Source organism: Sander lucioperca, chromosome 8, assembly GCF_008315115.2.
Source record: "Sander lucioperca isolate FBNREF2018 chromosome 8, SLUC_FBN_1.2, whole genome shotgun sequence".
Taxonomy (NCBI): Eukaryota; Metazoa; Chordata; class Actinopteri; order Perciformes; family Percidae; genus Sander; species Sander lucioperca.
Window position 1 is genome coordinate 22,002,556 of NC_050180.1, and position 12,415 is coordinate 22,014,970.

Consider the following 12,415-nt stretch of genomic DNA (forward strand, 5'->3'; position numbering starts at 1 on the left):
TAGACCCATTAAAAAGAGCCTTTGCATGTCTGCAAAAAAACTCTAGTGTGTTGATGGGTGGACTTGTCTTGCCTACCCTCACATGTCAGCAGACAATGAGTGCACATTGCAATATCACCGCTACACTCATCAGGAGCTTGAAACTCATGCCAGCACAGCAGAGCACATTTAGATAAATAAAAGGGATATGCATCAACATCATCAGAAATGGTGCAAATAGTAATCAAACTTTGCAGGGACATTCAGCACTTGATATATATATATATATATATATATATATATATATATATATATATATATATATATATATATATATATATATATATATATATATATAGTTAACCCAAATAAATATGACAGGCTTAAAAAAAAAACCTCTGGGCAAAGTTGTGCTTTTTACTTTGATCTTACCGAATTCTGTTTTTCCCTGTTGAAAACCACACAATAAATCACTTAAACACACACACGTGTTAATCTTTAGGCATGATTGTACACCAAACTTCACATAAACCAAGGCTGTGGCAGCAATACCCTCACTGGGATGTTTGTGTTTATCACGTTATGAGTTCCCATTTATTTAAATCGAGGCAGACACATAAGCCAGAAAAAAAGAAATCTTCTCCGTCACAGGTTGCTGTTTTCAGTGGACTTTGGAAGATCTTAGAGTCCATTATAGTGAGGCCCCCAGCGCTTATTGATGTGATCAAAGGTGTGTGAAACCCACTGTTGCTCCAACACTCGATACCTCTCTTCACATAAGAAGAGAGGCTTGCCACGGCTGGAGAAAAGCCAGAGGGGAAAACAAGTGTGAGAGTTTGTTTTCTCTCCAGCAACACATTCTTAAAAACAAACTGAGTCCCATTTTCATATATTTTCATACTAGATCCTAATTCGAAGAAGGTTTTGAGTATGTTGAATGTTTGAACTTGAACGCTTACATGTACTAAAAAAATGTATGCATAAAAAAAAAAGCATATTATGATGATGTCATGTTATTGTCCACTACCTGCAAAAATAGTATACTATGACAATCAGTACAGATACATACTGCATAGTATGTATAATGGAACTGGGACACAGCACATGAGTGTTAAAATGTTTTAACTGTATAAGTTAACCGCATAATACTGTGTGGCATTTATGACTGTGTGTGTGTGTGTGTGTGTGTGTGTGTGTGTGTGTGTGTGTGTGTGTGTGTGGCTGTGTCGTACCGTAAATCGCGGTCCTCCTCTCCGTGGGCATCAAGGTAAACAGAACCCCACAGGCAGAAACGATGTCCACGGATGATGATGATGACTGAGGCATTTATCAGTAGAAAGATGCCTGTAGCTGCGCCACAATGTTGGGAGTGCTGTCAAAAAAAAAAAAAATATAAAGATTTACAAATGATCCTGACACTGTCATACAGCTATGCAAATTCAGCTTGCAATGATGCCTACAATTATTACTTTTGCTCCAAATTAGGTTGTTGGCCCTCACGTGGAATAATAAAAAAAACAACAATAAATAACATTATGGGCCTGCTTTTGAAGCACTGAGAAACTTACCAAAACACATTCACAGATACCCTGCTGTTTGCAGCACACGCCTTTGAGACAGACGAAGGTGCCACAAACAAGGCAGAGTGCGGGGTCTTTTGGCACCTTTTTGCAGGCAGTGCAGGCCTTCCTGTGATAGTACTGGAAGATGATATTGTAGTTGTCGGGTAGCTGGAGAAGGCGGGGGGAAGCCCACTGAGGTTCCTGGACAAGCAAGGTCTTCAGAGGAGAAGAAAGACAGAAATATGTAAAATGCACTAAAATCATCACCAGTCATTAATACACTTTGTCCTCAAACTCTTCCCTGCTCTACCCAAAACTCTTGAGTAAAAAGACTGACTGCTCACAAAAGATACAATATCTTAAGCAAAAAAAAAATAAATCAAACTTGTTGTTAGCCTGCACTGAATTAAAATAATTCACCAGGTCTCAGCTTTCCCAGTTTTTAATGACTTCCTTCGGCTCTGAAATGTTATAATAAATAACGTCCTTTTAAGTATTAGCAACCTAAATTGACATGCAAGACAGTAAGTTTTCACCAAATGGTGTACAGCATCCAATATTACTGCAATGCTGACTGCCAAGGGCATAAGGCACATGGCTAGTTATGCACTCACTCTCTTCAGAGACTAACAGCTAAGGACCTTGTCAACCAAGGTTGAAACTAATTTCAAAGTGTCAATAGCACTTGAGTTTCATGAGTAGTTTATAGGACATCAAGTTCAAAATACATGGTTTGCATATTTATTGCAGAGTATTCAAACTATTTATTTGAAACTTCAAAGCCAATTAAAACTTCTCATTATACTTATATTTTCTGAATTTAAACCCATGCTGCACAATGAAATCCACTGGGAATTAGCTTTAGTTTGTTAGAGGCAGAAATACTATAGTCATACTGAACGGTGATTTATGTTCAAATTCAGCTTTGAGTCCAGATTTACAATTTAAATAAAAGAACATATGGACAGACTAACTGCTAAATAAGAGTAAATAAGAGTTTTTTCAATGTCTCATCCACATGTGATTTTACTGGTATATACTTGCTGTCTTATGTCATAATATATAATACATATATGTAAATCCTCTGGTCTGAAATTCACACACACATACCAATGATTGCTCAGCTTGCATCTGAAAGAGCCCTGTGACCTCAGTGCACCACTGTGACACCAAGTCAAAGGTGCTGACTGCCCACTTCAGACATGAGGCACTGTGCACAGTGTTGGAGGGCGGGGCCGAGGATAAGAGCCCCAAACACACAGCCAAGGACGAGAACTCCTCCTCCTCCTGAGAACACACAAACAAAAGAAATGTGACTGAAACAATGTGCTGAAACCATAGACTGTATAAAATATGGAGTAATCTCCATGACGTCAGCCATTGGTTTGTAGTGGCAAAATTATATTTAAGCATGATTCTTTATATTCTTGTCTTATTTCTGTTTTACTTTGTCTCACAATGCTGAAAGTGAGTTTTTCTTATTCTCACATGTTGAAAGTAAGAGCCACAAAGTCTGGGAACGTAATGTGTACGCTGAACAGATAGGGACTACAAGGTCACCCTAAACTGTCTGTTATTTCTCCCTGAATAGTTGAGACTTCTCACATAGTTGAGATAAACGGGATGTCTAAATCTTGGGGTAGAAAGTGGTACTGAGAAGGTACTGGGAAGGAGTGAAGTGGCTCCTGAATGTCTGACTATGTTTGATTGTAAGAAATGTTGAGTCATGTTTAGAAAGGGGGGGGGCATGTTTTTCTATCTCACTGGAGATGCATATATACTGTGTGCTTTTTGTTATTCGTTGAAGAGACCTTTCACACCAGCGCTGCGTGCCTTTTGTGAACCGTGTGCTTCCTGCATTTGCAAATGTAAATAAATACTCAAAGACCAAACTTTGGTTTAATCCTCAAATCGTCCTTATTTGTTTCATCTGGTGTTTTTGATACGCACTCCTGCTGCTAACAAGAAAAACTTCCACTACAGGTTTCTGAAGAACAAAAATGTAGCTCAAAGTGGGTGGCTTGGGCAGTCGCCATCTTGGCAGTGCCTAATGCTGCCTGCTACCAGCTAATCCAAAAATGGGCAAAGAGGTGAAGCGTGGAGGAGCTGAGGCGGGCCGAATGAAGCCTACAGTCTATGCTAGCCACCTGTGACTGCATCCACCTGTCACTTAAAGGGCCCACCCTTGAAGACATATTTTGATTAAAATCCAGCTCTGTGTCATGGCAGTGTGGCCAGTGTGATAAGATGAGTGGTTTGCTGGCCGTGCATGGTTGCTCCGAGCTACGTGCACTGGCGCCACAGAGGGAAGCCACATGCCTTTCATCTAAACACACTGCCCACACAAAGATGACACAGATCACAATTAAAATCAGCAAAGCATCCCTTTAATTATGCATAACTTTAAGCCTTGATATAATTTAAACGGGTGAGATATACAATCAATTCACCAGTCACAGTTATCATGAAGGGGGAAATTAGCAATAGAGACCAAAATATGTTTTTTTGTACCAGCTTGTAACATGTTTATTTCTGCTGTAAAGTTGGGCATTTAAACATGGGGGTCTATGGGGATTAGTCTATATCCTTGACATTCTACTTCTACTGGGATTGCTCCGGTGCTGCAGGAAATTCCGCCGAATGCATGTATTTTCCATTTCCTTCCGCTTTCTTTGGTTGGAATTGTAAATTTGGTGGATTTATGAGGGCTATTGTTGACTGCTCCTCAGATCTCTGCATGTTAAATTGAGACAGCTATCTGACGATTCCGATTGGTTTAAAGAAATGCCATTAAACCAGAGCACGTTTTCCTCCCATCCCCGAATGATATGTGTGGTAGCCAAACCCTCCTTCAGCGCACTTTGGAGGAGGATTGACTTGCTTTTGGAGCCTGCCATTCATGGAACTGCAATTGTTGGCACTTCAGCATTGGCTTTATTTTTTAACGTTCATTTTTTCAGGAGGTTGCCACTTGGCTGAAACGCCTCATGTGTCTTGTATTGAGACAACAATCATGCTGGTTTCATGTCATCATCATGAGAAATTTTATAACAATTGTTGACAAGATCAGATGAGCAGAAATACTGACCATATAAGGCTACAAGGGTAGGGTAGCTTCGGCAGGTAGGATGACTTTTATGATAAAACATACCAGACAGCTAGTTAGGTTGTCTCCGTAGAGGTGATGCTGCAGGAGGCAGGAGAGACGTAGGAAGGGCAGGCAGAACTGTTGAAGGCTAAACTCGATAGATTGTGGAGACCACACACTGGAGATCAGCTGGAGAGGGAAACAACAGTAACACTTGATCAATAACCAGCCAACGGCTTGCTGATAACATTGTGATGTATATCTCCCCTGGAGATTAGTGGAGATATTAGATCACTATCTCTCAGGGTAATGGCCAATTCATTGTTTAAAAGAAAATGAAAAGGAACAGAGCAAAGACAAGACTGAGGGAAGAGAGAGCACTCTCCTGGAGGCCGAAGTGCTAAACAGTCATTTTAGTGCCTCACCATTAATGTTTCTTCAGCGTTCACCTTGTAGACACTGTTGTCCTTCGAGAGCTCACTGATAACGTGACTTAGCAGCACTTCAAAAGATGTCTCAGCATTTGCAGCATTCTGTGGCAGAAAATCAAAACGTTGACAATATGTAATCAAACATTAAAAGACCAAGATTTACACTTAATCTAGCCTACAATTTCCTCTGACGGTGAAAAAGCATCAGCGTCAGTCAATTAATTGCCTGTTTGAACTGAATTGAGGGGAAAACATTAAACCAAAGTATTTTTTAGCTGCAGATTAAAAAAAAAAAACTCTTTCCATATTGTTGCAGTCCCTCCCAAGGCTTATCTATGTTTAAAAAAAGCCATTGTCTTTTAATAGGAAAGGAGGATGGTAACACTCTGGTACACCTATAAAACTAGGTATTAACATGAACTCCAACTGATAAAGCCATGACAAATATGGGTCTGCAACAGTCTAAATTAGCCCTTCATCCCGGAATTCATCATTAGACAGTTATTCTTTAGTCATCCCGTTGAATGATTTCACAGATGGATACACGCTGTTGATAAAATTGATAAGACAATCAAATGACCCTTAGCCAGGGACAAAAACATATAAAAAGAAATAAAATAGTCATGGTATTATCAATCTATTGTCAGTTTTCAAATATATGAATGCCGCATATCAGAAAGCTTCACGGGTGCATCTTGCCACTGTAGTCCTCCTCCTACAGTAGGTATAAAAGGTGCTGCACTGTAAAATATAATGACCTATGCAGAAAGAGCAGCAAACAATCATTCTTTCCTTACAATATAACATGATAAGTGGTAAAGACATTACTGAATGTGTGTTCTGATAAAAAAATTCAACTGGTTTAGCTAGTATTTTATATATCGGAAAAAAGCTGCATGCATTTATCAAGCTGAAGGTGGTAGAATATAAAACAGCAGTCTTATCTCGTCTGCTGTCCTTTGTCATAGATTTATAGGGGTGGAATTTCAAGTCCACGGATTTCCTTCCTCTAGGCTCGGATCTTTGTTCAGACTGCATCATTTTTAACAACTTCAGTTTAATTACAATGGCGTTCCACCAAATATGGATGCCGTCCTCATTGTGGATTTGAAATCCATCTTAATGGCAGCTTGTGAATGCCTGCACTAATGTTCATGACAGTGTAGTAGGAAGAAACTAATCCAAACCTCCATTACAGATAGAAACACCCTAAAGGGGATGGTTTCAGCTATTTGTCTTTTGAATTTCAAGCCAGCTACTCACTAATACAGATTTAATAGACTGAAGACAGATAGATAATTAATGCAACACTCTCCAGCAATCACACTTTTCAAGATAATGAAGATCGACTGTGGAAATCATGTAAATGAAACCAAAAGGGGCTCAATTCATCTCAATACTAAGTCATACGCAATGATTTACTGTTGTTGTAGACTGGTTCTAGGGAACAATCAGAGGATACAACTGGTTCAACAAGCAGGGGACACAAGCAGACTTTTAACACCCTTTAAAAATGTTACTCAGCAGCGTACCCAGCAGCGTTGGAACTGCACAGAGAGCAGGAAGTACAGTGAAGGTTCTCTTTACACAACTATTTCAGCAGTACTTAAAGGTTTTATGCTGTCTTAAGTGCTGGACCATTATATCATTTACAGTATGACCTTTTTTTTGACAATTTCTTTAGTTCTGTTTAAAACTGATTAGGGATTAACTGAGATATAATGACTAGTGTACCGACAGCCATTGAAAAACCTTTATTGGTCGACCACTAGTACTGACTACAGAGGACCATGTAGGCAATCCACACAAATCGGAAACAACAAGAAATAAGTACAAGCCCAGAAATAAGCACAATACCAATAAAAGAGAATACATATGCATTCAAAAGAAGTAGGTAATAGGCAGCATATTACATCACTATCAGCGAGGTCACAACAACCCAGGTGACTATATTACCTCGTCTACATCATTTAAGCCTCTAAACATTACAGTGATTAAAGAAAAATGAAAAAAAGACCTACTGTATGCTAGACACTGGAAAATAAGGAAGTTTAGCACCAGCATAATGTAATTATGAATCAGGCTAATTCGATGTGACCTCACTTTTACCTTCTTGAGTGCTCCAGATGTGCTCCAGGCCTGCCTTTCTTCTGGGCTGAACTTGGTTGAAAGTGCAGCCAGAGCCTGGGTGAACTGCAGGTTGTACAGCATCTTCACCACACAGGTAAAGTGCTCTACACAGGGAGAGAAGGTGACACTGATTATATAAACCAAGTGGGAACAAACAGAAGTGGAGAAGCACAATTTACACAAATAAAATATGAAATAAATAATTAATTAATTAATTAATTAAGAATTAATTCACAACATTACTTCAATATGTGAATTTAAAAGATCTTCTAGCATAAAAAAGCCAGTTGAAGTGGGCTGGCAGCTATTCACAGCCGGGGCATTTTATTTAGTTTCTCAGTTCGGCATAGAGAGCCTCAGCGAACAGTATGCAGGATAAGTGGCAGAGCATTTCAGGTGGAAAATGTAGCCTGAAGGATATTTAAGTTTGGTTTAAAAAGAACAACAAAAGAGTGCAACTGTGCTTTATTCTTCTCAAAGGGCTGCTGACAGCTCCACTGTCCTGGTCACTGTGACAAGTGTCAGTACACACAATTAAACGGTAGAACTAAAAAAAGGTTGCCATCCCCTTTATAGCAATCCAGTGGAAATGACTCCTCAGGGGACTAATCATGCCTCAACCTTTCTATTTCTCTAACAAGAAAAAAGAGCCTGTAACAATGATACGCTACATGCTATGAAACAGCACCACCTTATGAACAATCTGACAAACAAAAAACATTCCTTGATGAATTCTATATCATAATTTAAAAAAAAAAAAAACACACACAAAGGATATCTATATATACACACTACATATTACTATAACCTTACCTGTTTTAGTCAAAAGCTACACTTTCAATAAATCCATATTTACTATGTTCCAAAAAATCTCAAATGTCCCTGCCAGCGGTCAACTTAATTCAGTCATCAACTAAATGATCTGCCTGCTGTGACACTTCTCTCATTAAACATGACTGTAGTGAATTGGGCCAAATCTTTAGGTGGCCCTCTACCTTTTCTGGTTAAGGGCTAACATGGAGGAGATACAGTGACAGCCACAGATGGGGGGCATGCGAAGGAGGGGCAGCCCTCTCATCACTGGGGTCGTGTCTCTCTGATCCTCAAGGCCAAATAATGGCAACAAAAGCATAGATAAGAGATGTGAAATGCTTCTTTCCAGCTCTCAGCCCTGATTTCTACTGATAATGGGAGCCTTGTAAAGCAGCCACTGAGACACTCCCTACTCTCTTGTAGTGTCATAATGCAGACATAGGAACTGTACCTTTTCGCAGAGGCTGTGGCATTGTTAGCACAAAGATAATCAGGAGGGATGGGACATCTCGAAACAGCATGGGTACCTCAGGTCTCTTTTCATCAAAGCCACTGCAAAATATGCAAAAATGCTTTTCATTAATCAGAAGGTACTGTATATAGTTGGCCTCATATCAAATAGCTATTGTGATGGAAAAACAAGAATCATGTATTTATTTATCAACGAAAACCAATTAGTTCATGCAAATAGTGAAATACAGGTACTCTTTAATATAAATTACACACCCTTTATAAATATGTCTCTCTCTCATATATATGAAGGCAGCAATGGCATGTATTGCAAGGTCTTTAAAAAGGCATGAGAGCTAAGGAGTGTATATTGGAGTGTCTTGCAGTGTATATTGTTTTAAATTTGCTTAACAAATACATGGCATGAAAAGGCCCATTCCTTGCATTGCTGCACCGACTTCCTTAATGTAGCCCTGGTTACATATTTGCAGTGAGTGCCCTCTCTATTTAAATGTCTTCTTGTTCTGTTGACAATTCAGCGAGGTTCCAATCTCCACTCTACTCTTGAAAGGCCTCAGGCGGCTTGGAATAAGAGAAACTGCACTTAAAGAATAATACCTTTCATTACCAAAGCACTCACCGGTTAATTCCACTGTGCATCGGAGGAAAGCCTCAGAGGATGGAGCTTACAACCCTGCTATGACCACTGCATACAAACTATTTGCACGCTATAAAACATCCATGCATTCCTCTTTGGTTCATCCAATAAAATAAGGCAAGAGCAATGTTTTGCGTCTATGCAGAAACATTTCTCTTTGTCCTATTTAACTGGGCTGGATCAGGTTGACTGCCTAAGGGTGTCAATGACAGTGCTCCCTCCCGTAACCCAAACAAAGTATTTTTAAACACCAAATGGCTCCTCTGAGAATACTGCAGGGCTGTGAGCACTTTAATAGTAACAGGTGTAGAAGCTGTCTTACAACACTAACAGGGAGGAAAGGTTGTTTAAGCTCATCTTGTATTGTTAAGTGCTGCCAGTAGTTTTTTTTTTTTTTTTTAACACCATCAATCCTGACAACCAAACACATTTGTGCATAAAATAAATGTTCTGATGTACAGTAGCGATTCAAGACGAAAAAAGAATGTGTGTGTGGTAGAAACTATGTATTTTACTAACTACTGGTAAATGTCGTGCTGGAGTAGTGTTGGTGTGGTGCAGTCGTTTTCTGTACAGAGTATTTGACAGGGCGGTTTTGCTCTCTGTGGAGTGCCCAGTAATTTGCAAGATGCAGCAATTATTGGTATCTATGGAAACCACGCATGGTCCCTTTTCTGTTTTTAGGTCCTCTTTGTGTGGAGAAAGAGCTGTTGGGGGCGGGATGAAATGGTAGCGTTTAGAAAGGGGACAAAGTGGCCCTTTGATTGCATGTTTATGTGAGGAAGGAAAGGTGTGTGGGGAAAGTACAGACTAGGTGGGGGTGGGGGGTGGCTGGGTGGTCCACAAATGTATGAACATATTTATAGATTTACTGTTAGCAGAGAAAGTCACTCACTATGCCTCTTTGCTTTGTGTAACCTGAGTCAGCTTAGTCCAAGGGTTGTAGGCTGAGTCAATGCTGTACAGACGCATGTGCATGGCCAGCACATGGAATAGCTGATCTGAAAGAAAAAAAGAAAAAAAAACACATCATTGTTATGTTCCCCACAAGGTCCAACAGGAACAAAACTAGCAGGTGTCTGTTCATCTCAGTGTTCATTGTCATAGCCCACCAGCAACCAGTGTAGCTCAAATGATGAAAGCAGTTGACTTGAACTGACTGCAGGCTAATGGTTTGGCTCTGATAAAACCAGGCCAAGCCAGATGGATACATGGAGTGCTTGATAGCCTTGAGCAACTCTTTGGTCAGGTCACACCTGTTCATTGTGAAACTAATGGAACATGAGGAGAGACCCCCTGTGCACGCCCAATCTCTCGTGTACACACTAGCTTTTAATAGCAGGACAATTTACAACCTTGATTGTCTTTGTCCAGAGCAAACCTGTTACAAGTACCAAAATTTATGACATTATAGAAAACCACAACATGGGTAAAAGACAGGGAGTCATTTTAGATGTAATATATTCCAAAGTGAAGAAAGGTCCTTGTCTTTCTTATTAATTTAGAAAATTATTTAACAATGTATTCTGATTATGAACTCAATCTACCTCCTCTAAAAGCCAGAAATTAAAAGAGCACAAGAGCAATAGATTTAAATCACATATCAACAGTGTTTGAAACCAGCGGCACTAAACTGATCAGTTTCATCTTCAGGTGAACTCAACAACCTTCTGTATAACCTAAACCTTTTTCAATAAGCAACACTAATCCTATTTTATTTAGTTTTCCAGGGAATTATGATGCTCTAATGCTGCAAAAGTGCTTCAAATAATCAGCTCTGCTACTTGACTTGTGTGAACTGCCAATACTTAATGCAACACTGCCCTCTACAGGTAAATAAAGACATAAAGAAAGCAAAGTGTCAGTCCTTCGTTGCATCCCATTTGTCCTTTCTACGGCTTGTTTCCTCTCTTCCCTCACTACCACTCACCAGGAGGGAAGGGGAAGGGAGAAATAGTAAATGAGAAATAGAGAAGAGGTGAATAAAATCAGGCATGTCTTTTCCTGCTATTGTCATAAAATTGCAAAATATATACAGATGGAAAAGGCTTATTTCAAGTTTCAGGTCCAATATTTGATCACAGCTGTCCTGCCAAACCAATTTAAAGTAAAATAGCTTGTTTTCATTAAAAGTCCATTAGAAGAGCTTACTCAAAGACACTGGTGTCGTAGAATGCGAAAACATTTTCTAAAAGGTTACAATAAGTCTGCTCTGACAAAGTTGCTATAAATCAAACAACAACATGTGTTATTCTGCTTTCTACACTACTGGGAAAACTGTAAGACACTGGGCAACAAAAGGAAAAGAGAAAATAGTAAAGTGAACGAGGAAGCATTTTAGAGTAATTACAGGTGCCCTCTGTGCGAGAGTCTTCAACTATGAGGATGAATTCAACAGTCATTCATTTAATTATTTAAACCTGTGCCTTTCAAACTGTGACATATATTGCTTTCATTTCATGGAAAAGGCCTGTCCTCCATCACCATACACTTTTTTTACTGAATACAATTTGAATGTGTGTTTTTTTTGTTGCAAATATTTGACAATTGCATGTGTCCTTTCAGGGCAGGTCATCATACAGTGGTCTACATGTAAAATAATATCAGCTACACAAAAGAATGAGGGGGGTTAAATAATGCAAATACAGCTGTTCAGCACTCACCAAGTACTGCAAGTTTGCATGACTGAGGTCAACATTAATAACTGCCTTTAAACTCCTACACAGTAGCAGCCACATAGTCCCCAAGATTCAAATATTTGCAGTTAAATGAACCAATGACATGCTATTTGGAGGCTGACTCTCAATAGAGTTGATTTAGCCCTTTTCAAGGGAATTGCAGGCAGCTTGCCTCTGTGGTCTATCATATCCTCATCAGCTGAACAGAAAAAGTGCCTACTGGGAAACAGGCTTAGGAACCCCATGAGCTCTCAGTTAGCACACGTCTGCCGTTTTCCTTCAAATCCATTTCCCTAAGAAGAACGAACACTAATGTACTGCATCTGAGTAAATTTGGCTGTCGGCATGGCTACGTGGTTAATGTAGCTAAAAAATGGCAAACCTCCAGTGTGAAATCTCTTTTCAGCCACTCAAGGATGACAGGCCATTTCACTGCAGCAGCCCCAACTTTGACAGAATAATTAAACAAAACAGAAAATGGGGTGTAGTCTGTACAACAATCTTAACTCTGACACATTCATATACACTGTCTTTTGCAATATCCCAGCCTTCATGCAGAAATATTTAGTAAGATTTTAATCAGTCAACAATACAATGAATGCTGGTAGTGGTTGATGTTCAGCTTT

The 12,415-nt window shown here is 39.4% G+C and overlaps 1 protein-coding gene across 2 annotated transcripts in view; it reads right to left on the reverse strand.

Moving 5' to 3' along the window:
• Positions 1 to 544: 544 nt before the first annotated feature.
• ubr3 (ubiquitin protein ligase E3 component n-recognin 3) overlaps positions 545 to 12,415 on the reverse strand; it is a 42,496-nt gene continuing 30,625 nt past the window's right edge. For both annotated transcript variants that reach the window (XM_031297889.2, XM_031297884.2), the window contains 9 exons: positions 10,007 to 10,112; positions 8,455 to 8,555; positions 7,170 to 7,294; positions 5,055 to 5,162; positions 4,693 to 4,818; positions 2,652 to 2,828; positions 1,548 to 1,757; positions 1,212 to 1,351; positions 545 to 778 (listed from right to left, as the gene is read on the reverse strand). In XM_031297889.2, coding sequence (XP_031153749.1) covers positions 661 to 778; positions 1,212 to 1,351; positions 1,548 to 1,757; positions 2,652 to 2,828; positions 4,693 to 4,818; positions 5,055 to 5,162; positions 7,170 to 7,294; positions 8,455 to 8,555; positions 10,007 to 10,112 — 1,211 coding nt within the window. In that variant the 3' untranslated portion in view covers positions 545 to 660. The remainder of the gene's footprint in view (positions 779 to 1,211; positions 1,352 to 1,547; positions 1,758 to 2,651; positions 2,829 to 4,692; positions 4,819 to 5,054; positions 5,163 to 7,169; positions 7,295 to 8,454; positions 8,556 to 10,006; positions 10,113 to 12,415) is intronic.